A 12034-nucleotide genomic window follows, 5' to 3' on the forward strand; every position below is an offset into this window, starting at 1 on the left:
TATACATAAACTGTGTTTACCAATAATTTAGCTTAAAAACATTACAACACTTAAAAACAAACGCATACCAATCGTTGGTTGGAAGGCGATCGCCAAATTCGTCCTCGCTTTCTCCCGTGTCGCTGGCTGTCGTGTCGTTTTCGTCGTTTTCGCTTGCATACGGTTCAAACCGATATGGCTCAATAGCTTCAGTTTCTTCTTCAATTTCGCTTAAGCCGCTGAAATCCGAGTCTGAATCCAAGCTAATGTCGCTATAGCTTGCTGTTCTATGCGCCTTGTTTGTTTGTATTGGCTTCACTATGTGACGTCACAGGAAAATGGACGGGTGTATATAACGATGGTTAAAATCAGGCACTTTGAAGCTTTTTTTAGAGATATTGCGTGATGGGTAAAATTTTGAAAAAAACTTCGAAAAATAAAATAAGCCACTGGGAACTGATTTTTAATGGTTTTAACCCTTCTGAAATTGTGATAATGTTCCTCTTTAAAATGAAGGTGCAAAAATAAGGAATATGTCAGAAATGTTTCATAAAGTGTGAAACTGTAAACAGTGAGAACAATTTTCTGCAGGTTTAGTGCCAGGAAGTTACAGACAGCTGTGCTCTAAAGGGTGAGCGCATTGCATCATTTACAGACCACACTGGACTGACTACGGTCAAAAAAGTACCACTCTGTCCAGTTGACTTTCCCTCTTTTATCCACATTTTCCTCATTTTGACTTTCTCGTCTCACTCTGTTACTGTTACCTGCCAGGGTGTCCCTCCCACTGACCAGTGATCACTTCCTGTGTTGCTAGGTTACCAGAGAGCGATTGCCTTTTTTCATGCAACCCACTTTGCTTTGTCTATCGCGATACACGGTGTATTGGTATCGTTTTATCGCTCAGCCCTATTTGGCACGTGCATAATAACACAGCCGAGAGAGACAAATGCTTATGAAAACAGCTTTTGTTGTGAATCCATCGGCAAATGTGCAGCTGTAACAAATGTTGTGACCGGGTGAATCTATGTCATGTTTATGTAGTTTATTTTTGACCATGTCTGGGGAGAAAAATAGCGGTGACGACTTCAAGATATATATATTTAAAGTATACATTTTCAAAAAACTAAACATGCTATTTTTGGAGAGGGTGGGGTATGGTTTCATTTGCAATTGAACATCTTGCAAAAAAAAAAGAAGAGTGAGACATTGGAGCAGATGGAAGCCAGGAGAGTGAGGTCGGCGTGACTTGACTGTCTAAATGTGGAACTTGGAGCAAAGATATTTCGACATAAATGGAGTGCTGACCCAGATAAACCGGAAAAAACATCCCCGGCAAGCTAGACCAAACAGACAACTGTCCATGGAGTGAGTCACACTTTAAATATTGATCACGATACACGCAGAACCTCATGCGTGTTTTAACAAATACAGTCTGGCTAGCTGTGTACAAACAAAACATGAAATAATACTTTACAGATACTGTAATATGATTGTTTATATTTTTCACTCAGTACAGATTAGTGTTCTATCACAGTGTTGTGGATTACAAACTCAAACACGTTTTGTGTGGACGCAAACGCAAGCTTATCTTTTTCCGAAACTCGCTTTTACAGCTAATACGATGTGTTAGTACGCTAGAAAAATAGTTCCTCAGTGTTCGCTCTTACAATAACGATGTCGCTACAGCTTGGTTATTATACAGGTTACTAAATGTAAATGAAGTATCGTTGAAGGTTTTTCAACACATTTTGAAGTGTTTTAGAGGCAGAATGGATTGCTCCCATAAACTGCATTGCTAGCCACATAGAATGAGCCGATTTTTATGTTAGAATGCAAAAAAAAAAAAAATTATAATTTGTCTTCTCGTCTCTCATAATAATTGTGAACGATAGGCAAAATAAAATAAAAAAATGCAGTGCCCCTTTAAATCTTTTAGGTTTTGCTCACATTTGCTTTCTTTTATTTAGACTCGCCGCATTGGTGCTTTTACAGAACACAAAAAATGTGTTTTGAGAACTACAAATAATATCAAGATAATACTTCAGTGGGAAACAAGACCATTAAAAGTATGTCAAACAAAGTGCTCACTGTAAACTGGAGTGCGTGCTACTTTTGTCGTCCTCTTTCATAAAATCTTACACTCTTCCGCCCTTCTTGATTACCTTTCGAGAGAACTCTGAAGACAGCTTTATCCTTTTTTTTTTCGATTTGACTGGGTTCAGCAGTCTTGAACAACGCAAGTATTCAGCATTTTTCTTCGAGAAAGGCAAAATGCCGCCTTGAACGCTTTGACAACATAGTGAATACAATCTATTGATAGCGTTTTATCGCCCAGCCTTAGTTTCTGTATTATTTCCTGTTTTTTTTTCCCCCCACTTCCTGTTTGCCTTTTGTGTAAGCTCTGGCTCCCTCACCTGTCCCTAATTGGCAATCAGGACACGCTTGTGTTCGGTCGCCAATCAGGAGGCTTTTTATGTCAGGGTCAGGGTTGGGTCAGTTTTGCTTGTTTGGCTTCCGTGCTGCATGCTTTCTTTTTTTTTTTTTTGGAACGTTTCCCTATTGAATGAAGGTCTTTTGGTGATTTATTTGAGATCTCAAAGCATACTTGCCAACCTTGAGACCTCCGATTTCGGGAGGTGGGGGGCGTGGCCGGGGGTGGGGTGGGGCGTGGTTAAGAGGGGAGGAGTATATTGACAGCTAGAATTCACCAAGTCAAGTATTTCATACATATATATATATATATATATATATATATATATATATATATATAAAATAAAGACTTGACTTTCAGTGAATTCTAGCTATATATATATATATATATATATATATATATATATATATATATATATATATATATATATATATATATATAGACATCCTGAAAATATGCAAACAAAACTGTGTTTAGATAATTGATACTTCAAACTTGCATAAATAAATCTTAAGGAATATAACATAACTTGGCTTCTGAGAGCTTCAAAATGTAATGAATAAAATGCTAAAGTTGTTGATAAACAAGCAATTATTTTAATTATTAAATATGGTCATTTTAAATGATTTAAAATTAATTATTTCAAATATGTTTATTTTAAAGTATAATTCTATGGCTGGATGTAATAAGGAGTCAGAAAAAATACAAACAAAAATACAATTAATTTTGATGTTTTTAGCAAAATATAGTAAACATTTATTTATTTTTTAAATTAATAAATATATTTATTTTTAGGTAAGATAAACATAATAATACAATTTATCCCTAGTCTGGATGATTTAGTTCTTGTCACCCTGTTGTCCTCCCGTCTTGAAAAAAGGCTGTCCTCACTCAGGTCCGCAAGGACCTGGAGGGGGCGTGGCCTCCAGGTAAGGCTGAAAATGGGGAGATTTTCAGGAGAATATTTGTCCCGGGAGGTTTTCGGGTGAGGCGCTGAATTTCGGGAGTCTCCCGGAAAATTCGGGAGGGTTGGCAAGTATGTCTCAAAGAACATCAGGTGACAGAGAAGCAAGTCTACACTGCTGACAGGGAAGAGAAAGAAAGGGCAAGAGAAAGTGACAACGAAAGAAAGAGAGAGAGAGAAATGTTTTGGTTAAACATTGGGGAAGGCAGTAATACAGCATCAATCACAAGAGAAATCAATTTGGAGGATAACCTTTTGACCGAAAGAAAAATACAATGTAAAGTGTCGGAAGAGATTTAGCAAAAAGAGTATTTTTTTAGCTAAAGTTAAAGTACCAATGATAGTCACACACACACTAGGTGTGGTGAAATGTGTCCTCTGCATTTGATCCATCCCCTTGTTCACCCCCTGGGAGGTGAGGGGAGCAGTGGGCAGCAGCGGTGGCCGCGCCCGGGAATACTTTTTGGTGATTTAACCCCCAATTGTTTTTTAGCTAAAGTTAAAGTACCAATGATAGTCACACATACACTAGGTGTGGTGAAATGTGTCCTCTGCATTTGACCCATCCCCTTGTTCACCCCCTGTGAGGTGAGGGGAGCAGTGGGCAGCAGCGGTGGCCGCGCCCGGGAAGCATTTTTGGTGATTTAACCCCCAATTCCAACCCTTGATGCTGAGTGCCAAGCAGGGAGGTAATGGCTCCCATTTTTATAGTCTTTAGTATGACTCGGCCGGGGTTTCAACCCAGGGCGGACACTCTAACCCAGGGGTCGGCAACCCAAAATGTTGAAAGAGCCATATTGGACCAAAAATACAAAAAAAAAATTGAAAAAAATTAAAAGCCCTATATAAGTGTTGTAATGAAGACAACACATGATGTAGGTGTCTATATTAGCTATATTAGCCTACTATCAAAGGCTGACGCAAATCTTCGTTGACAGAAATGTTGTATTTTAATTTTTATTCTACACATTTTTGCAACATTGGAAAACATTAGTAAATCAGATGCTTCTCACAGGATGAGATAACTCCTGGAAATGACTGGCTCAGAATGGCCAAAAGGTATAGATGTGTGTGTCAAGTTAAAGGAAACGGCAGGTTGTCTTCTTCTAATGGATTTATCACAATCTTTGCAAGCTGGGTAACGTTTGCTGTGGTCTGGAACAACATGGCACCCAAACATGATGATGCAATATGTACATACAACTAGCATAAACAGCATGTTAGCATTGATTAGCTTGCAGTCATGGACTGACCAAATATGCCTGATAAGCACTCCAGCAAATCAATAAAATCAACAAAGCTCACCTTTGTGCATTCACGCACAGTATAAAATGTTTGATGGACAAAATGAGACAAAGAAGGAGTGGCATAAAACACGTCTTTCTGTGGCAGCGTCGGAGAAAGTTGTACATGTAAGCAAACTACGATGAGTTCAAGGATCGCTGAAATTAGTAAGACTTGCCAAATACTCTCATCAGGGAAGCATGTATAACATAAAAAGTGGGTTTTCTAACAACTAGGAAGGTTTGTGTCATGTGTCATTCCCTACAGAAAATATATTAAAACAAAAGATATATTTTTTTCTTCATCTTTATCCATTTTCACACATCTCTTAAAGAGGTCCAGTGAGCCACTAGGGCGGCGCTAAAGAGCTGCATGCGACTCTAGAACCGCAGGTTGCTTACCCCCGCTCTAACCACTAGGCCACTGAGTAGAGTGTCCGCCCTGAGACACAGAAGACGCAGTGAAGGGAAGCAATACAACATCAATCACATGAGGACTGCTACTTCGACTAAAATTGTTGTTTGACAAGAAATTACTCAAACATTACATTTTGCACCACCAAAATGGCTTTTCCCATACTTCCTGCGCGCAATCTCTTTTGTTTTTGTCCTTAAATACATTTAATATTTAATATATATAATATCTATTTTAGCTTTTTTTTTTTAAATAAAAAAAATATCAAAATACTTGCTTGTTCAATATGCAACGCTTGGGGAAAAAAAGTTTAAATTGTTTATTAAAAAATAAAATATTACTAACTTATGAAAAAATATATATAAAAATGGCAACCACAATAATAAACACTGTTAAATGTGTACCTGAACATTAAAACTGTCCTACAGGCAGAATTATTGACTAGGTTATACAGTTACACAATCGTATTATTAATATTGTGTCAGGTTATACACTTTATAAAATGTTTTTCTATTCTTAAATGGGAATATAATAACAGTAAAACTGTACGAAAAATTTGCAAAAAATTTGAGAAAAGGCTTTAATATTCTAACTAATAATTAATAATAATAAAGTTAGTCACCTACAAAACGTTTTGTTTTTTTTAAATATATATAATATCTATTTCAGCATATATTTTTTTTAATAAAAAAATATCAAAATATTTGACTGTTCAGTATGCAACTCTTGGGGGAAAAAAGTTTAGACACCCCTCATCGGAAATATTACAAGCTCTCAAAATAAAATAAAATATACCTAAAATATAAACAAAATTAAGTTAAATTGTGTATTAAAAAATAAAATATTACTAACTTATGAAAACAAATATACGAAAATGGCAACCACAATAATAAACACTGTTAAATGTGTACCTGAACATTAAAACTGTCCTACAGGCAGAATTATTGACTAGGTTATACAGTTACACAATCATATTATTAATATTGTGTCACGTTATACACTTTAAAAAAATGTTTTCTATTCTTAAATGGGTATATAATAACAGTATAAATGTACGAAAAATGTGCAAAAAAATTTAGAAAAAGCTTTAATATTCTAACTAATAATTAATAATAATAAAGTTAGTCACCTACAACACGTTTTGTTTTTTTAAAATATATATAATATCTATTTTAGCATTATTTTTTAAATAAAAAAAAAATCAAAATACTTGACTGTTCAGTATGCAACCCTTGGGGAAAAAAAGTTTAGACACCCCTCATCGGAAATATTACAAGCTCTCAAAATAAAATAAAATATAAACAAAATTAAGTTAAATTGTGTATTAAAAAATAAAATATTACTAACTTATGAAAACAAATATACGAAAATGGCAACCACAATAATAAACACTGTTAAATGTGTACCTGAACATTAAAACTGTCCTACAGGCAGAATTATTGACTAGGTTATACAGTTACACAATTGTATTATTAATATTGTGTCACGTTATACACTTTAAAAAAATGTTTTCTATTCTTAAATGGGAATATAATAACAGTAAAAATGTACCAAGAATTTGCAAAAAAAATTAGAAAAAGCTTAAATATTCTAACTAACAATTAATAATAATAAAGTTAGTCACCTACAACACGTTTTGTCTTTAAGTATATATAATATCTATTTTAGCTTTTTTTTTTTTTTAAATAAAAAAATATATCAAAATACTTGACTGTTCAGTATGCAACCCTTGGGGAAAAAAAGTTTAGACGCCCCTCATCTGAAATATTACAAGCTCTCAAAATAAAATAAAATATACCTAAAATATAAACAAAATTAAGTTAAATTGTGTATTAAAAAATAAAATATTACTAACTTATGAAAACAAATATACGAAAATGGCAACCACAATAATAAACACTGTTAAATGTGTACCTGAACATTAAAACCGTCCTACAGGCAGAATTATTGACTAGGTTATACAGTTACATAATCGTATTATTAATATTGTGTCACATTATACACTTTAAAAAAAAAATTTCTTTTCTTAAATGGGAATATAATAACAGTAAAAATTTACAAAAAATTTGCAAAAAAATTAAGAAAAGGCTTTAATATTCTAACTAATAATTATTAATAATAAAGTTAGTCACCTACAACACGTTTTTTTTTTTTAAATATATATAATATCTATTTTAGAATTATTATTTTTTAAATAAAATATCAAAATACTTGACTGTTCAGTATGCAACCCTTGGGGAAAAAAAGTTTAGACACCCCTCATCGGAAATATTACAAGCTCTCAAAATAAAATAAAATATACCTAAAATATAAACAAAATTAAGTTAAATTGTGTTAAAAAATAAAATATTACTAACTTATGAAAACAAATATACGAAAATGGCAACCACAATAATAAACACTGTTAAATGTGTACCTGAACATTAAAACTGTCCTACAGGCAGAATTATTGACTAGGTTATACAGTTACACAATTGTATTATTAATATTGTGTCACGTTATACACTTTAAAAAAATGTTTTCTATTCTTAAATGGGAATATAATAACAGTAAAAATGTACCAAGAATTTGCAAAAAAATTTAGAAAAAGCTTAAATATTCTAACTAACAATTAATAATAATAAAGTTAGTCACCTACAACATGTTTTGTCTTTAAATATATATATCTGTTTGAGCATTTTTTTTAATTAAAAAAGTATCAAAATACTTGACTTTTCAGTATGCGGCCTTTGGGGAGAAAAGTTTAGACACCCCTCATCTGAAATATTACAAGCTCTCAAAATAAAATTTTGCACGCACTTCACCTGCTGTCTTTGCATCCCGGGGTCCGGATCATCACCGAAACCTAACAATTAATAACAATGATACAGTTGGGTGCATCAAGCGGCTGTGATTCTCAAATAAAGCGACCATTTAATTCTGCCACTGCCAGACAAGACCAAAGGGCGAGTGAGTCGGACTGGTCAAGAATCCGAGTATCGTCCGCAGCGTCACAGCGGCACAGCGGCAGATGAAACGACACCTCCCGGCTGCACGTGCCGCCAAAATAATCTCCATTGACTGAAGGCCGTGGTTAACTTTAGCGCTGGCTTAGTTGGCGGTGACAGTCGGGATATTTTGGGTAGCCGCCATGTTTTGTTTGGCGCGGGCCCAGTTTATTTTGGACTCTTGGATCTCTGTCATTCTCGGTGCTTTGATTCATAGTCTGGCTTCTTTATTATTCTTCTCATGTCCGGGAGTTCATTTTTGGTTTCCAGCAAGACTTTCAGTCTCTGCTCTTTTTTTTTAAGGAGCTGCTGTAAAAAACACCCTTAGCTTGATTCCCTCCGTGCCAAAACATATAAGCAAGCAATTTAGGAACATTCTGCTGTGGTGAACTATCTACTGCTGTTCTCATTTCATCACATGTGTTAACTGTTGTATTTATATATACAAACTACAAAAGCAGTGAAGTTGTCACGTTGTGTAAATGGTAAATAAAAAGAGAATACAACAAATCCTTTTCAACTTATATTCAATTGAATAGACTGCAAAGACAAGATATTTCATGTTCACACTGAGAAACTAATTTTTTTTTGCAAATAATCATGAATTTAATGGCAGCAACACATTGCAAAAATGTTGACACAGGGGCATTTTTCCCACTGCGTTACATGGCCTTTCCTGAAATAAGCAGGGGCGTCCATGATAACGTTGCTTGGATGCTCCAAAACCTGTATGTACCTTTCAGCATTAATGGTGCCTTCACAGATGTGTTAGTTACCCATGCCTTAGGCACTAATACACCCCCATACCATCACACATGCTGGCTTTTCAACTTTGCGCCTGTAACAATCCGGATGGTTCTTTTCCTCTTTGGTCCAGAGGACACGACGTCCACAGTTTCCAAAAAAAAATTGAAATGTGGACTTGTCAGACCACAGAACCCTTTTCCACTTTGCATCGGTCCATGTTAGATGAGCTCGGGCCCAGCAAAGCCGGCGGCGTGTCCGGGTGTTGTTGATAAATGGCTTTGGCTCTGCATAGTAGAGTTTTAACTTGCACTTACAGATGTAGCAACTACCTGTAGTTACTGACAGTGGTTTTCTGAAGTGTTCCTGAGCCCATGTGGTGATATCCTTTACACTCTGATGTCGCTTTTTGATGCAGTACCGCCTGAGGGATCCAAGGTCCGTAATATCATAGCTTACGTGCAGTGATTTCTCCAGATTCTCTGAACCTTTTGATGATATTACGGAGCGTAGATGGTGAAATCCCTAAATTCCTTGCAATAGCTGCTTGAGAAATGTTGTTCTTGGACAATTTGCTCAGGCATTTGTTGACAAAGTAGTGACCCTCGCCCCGTCCTTGTTTGTGAATGACTGAGCATTTCATGGAAGCTGCTTTTATACCCAATCATGGCACCCACCTGTTCCCAATTAGCCTGTTCACCAGTGGGATGTTCCAAATAAATCTTTGATGAGCATTCCTCAACTTTCTCAGTCTTTTTTGCCACTTGTGCCAGCTTTTTTGAAACATGTTGCAGGCATAAAATTCCAAATGAGCTAATATTTGCAAAAAATAATGTTTTCCAGTGTGAACATTAAATATCTTGTCTTTGCAGTCTATTCAATTGAATATACGTTGAAAATGATTCGCAAATCATTGTATTCTCTTTTTATTTACCATTTACAGAATGTGACAACTTCACTGCTTTTGGGGTTTGTATTATCAACTATCAAGTTTGGTTGTCTGGCGGTTAATTATTTGCATGGAGTGAGAAGAGAAAGTAAACATGAAGAAATTGTGGATAAAAGAGAAAAGGTCACCTGGACAGTATGGCACTTTTAGGGATTTTTTTTTTTTTAAAGGGACCGTAGTCAGACCCATGTGGTCTGTAAATGATGCAAGGCGCTCGTCCCCATCGAGACCGCACGCTCACCCTTTAGAGCACAGCTCTAATTTCCTGGCACTAAACCTGCAGAAAATAGTTCTTCTCAGATTTCTCTGTTTACATTTTCACACTTTGCACTATTTTCTTAGACTTTATGAAGCATTTCTGGCATATTCCTTATTTTAAGTCTTATTGTTAAGTGTTCAATGTGATTTTAATATTTAGTTGATGTTGTTTGAGTGTTTTCCATGCTTGTGTTGACATTTCCTGTCTGCCTTGATGGCTGAAGGGATTATAATCAACAAATTGTTTATATTTCATATATTTTTCTCCTGCTCCTTATTTTTCATAGGTCATAAAAAACATGAATAATTATCATTATGGACCGATATAAAGCACTTATATCGTGATACGGTTTTCAGCCATATCGCCCAGCACGACTCAGAAAAGAGGAACATCCTCATAGTTCCCCTTTAATAGCACTCTTCTGTGCAATCAGGCTTAAAATGTTTCATTAGTGTGACTTTTAATTTTTGTTTTTCTCATCCTTTTCTTCTCCAGCACGGAGCATTTCACGCAAATGGGTAAGTCAAGAGATGTTTTTCTTATTAGTGATGTGCGGATCGATATTTAAATATCGATACCATTACTTTATGCCCTAATATCGATTCTCAAATGAAAATATCGATACTTTTGATATAAAATATGCGGGGGCAAAATTTATATTTTTTATTAAAAAAAAAAAAAAAGATAAAAACAGATATTGTGTCAGATTTGTATTATTGGTGACTAAGTTTATTAATTGTTAATTATTAGCAAAAATATTTCATATTTTTCCCATTACATATCGATTTATTTGCTTTTTTTTCTTACATTTTTACAGTTGTTTTTTTTACCTCATTTCACAGTAGAATAAAAATATGATTGTGTAACTGTATAACCGAGTAAAGAATTATGCGTGTACGAAAATTATAATGTTCAGTTACTAATTTAAACCATGTTTATTATGGTTTTTGTCATTTTTCAAATTAATTCATACGTTAGTAATATTTAATTTTCTATAAACATTTCACTAAACTTTGTTCATATTTTAGGTATTTTTTATTTTGACTGGTTGTAATATTTCAGATAAGGGGGATCTAAACTTTTCTCCCCAAGAGCCGCATACTGAACAGTCAAGTATTTTGATACTTTTTTAATTAAAAAAACCCAGATATTATATATATTTAAAGACAAAATGTGTTGTAGAGGACTAACTTTATTATTATTAATTATTAGTTAGAATATTTAAGTTTTGTAAAAAAAAATTGGCACTTTTTTCGTACATTTTCACTGTTATTATATACCCATTTAAGAATAGAAAAACATTTTTTAAAGTGTATGACGTGACACAATATTAATATTACGATTGTGTAACTGTATAACCTAGTCAATAATTCTGCCTGTAGGACAGTTTTAATGTTTAGGTACACATTTAACAGTGTTTATTATGGTGGTTGCCATTTATATATATATATATATATATATTTTTCATAAGTTAGTAATATTTTATTTTTTAATAAACAAATTAACTAAACTTTGTTTATATTTTAGGTATATTTAATTTTATTTTGAGAGCTTGTAATATTTCAGATGAGGGATATCTAAACTTTTCTCCCCAAGGGCCGCATACTGAACAGTCAAGTATTTTGATATTTTTTTAATTTAAAAAATGCTAAAACAGATATTATATATATTTAAAGACAAAACGTTTTGTAGGTGACTAAGTTTATTGTTATTAATTATTAGTTAGAATATTTCAGCTTTTTGTCAATTGTTTAGCTAATTTTTCGTACATTTTTACTGTTATTATATTGCCATTTAAGAATATATATATTTTTTAAGTGTATATAACGTGACACAATATTAATAATACGATTGTGTAACTATATAACCTAGTCAAAAATTCTGCCTGTAGGACAGTTTTAATGTTCAGGTACACATTTAACAGTGTTTATTATTGTGGTTGCCATTTTTATATATATTTTTTCATAAGTTAGTAATATTTTATTTTTTAATACACAATTTAACTTAATTTTGTTTATAT

The 12034-nt window shown here is 33.8% G+C and overlaps 1 protein-coding gene across 1 annotated transcript in view; it reads left to right on the forward strand.

The window, feature by feature from the left end:
* The window catches only part of rmp24 (ribonuclease MRP subunit p24), a 67763-nt gene that overhangs the window by 8707 nt on the left and 47022 nt on the right, over positions 1–12034 (forward strand). Inside the window, exon 2 of the mRNA XM_061930887.1 lies at positions 10510–10532. Within this exon, the coding sequence (XP_061786871.1) occupies positions 10510–10532 (23 nt within the window). The remainder of the gene's footprint in view (positions 1–10509; positions 10533–12034) is intronic.

Source organism: Nerophis lumbriciformis, linkage group LG37 (assembly GCF_033978685.3).
Source record: "Nerophis lumbriciformis linkage group LG37, RoL_Nlum_v2.1, whole genome shotgun sequence".
In the NCBI taxonomy this organism is placed as follows: Eukaryota; Metazoa; Chordata; class Actinopteri; order Syngnathiformes; family Syngnathidae; genus Nerophis; species Nerophis lumbriciformis.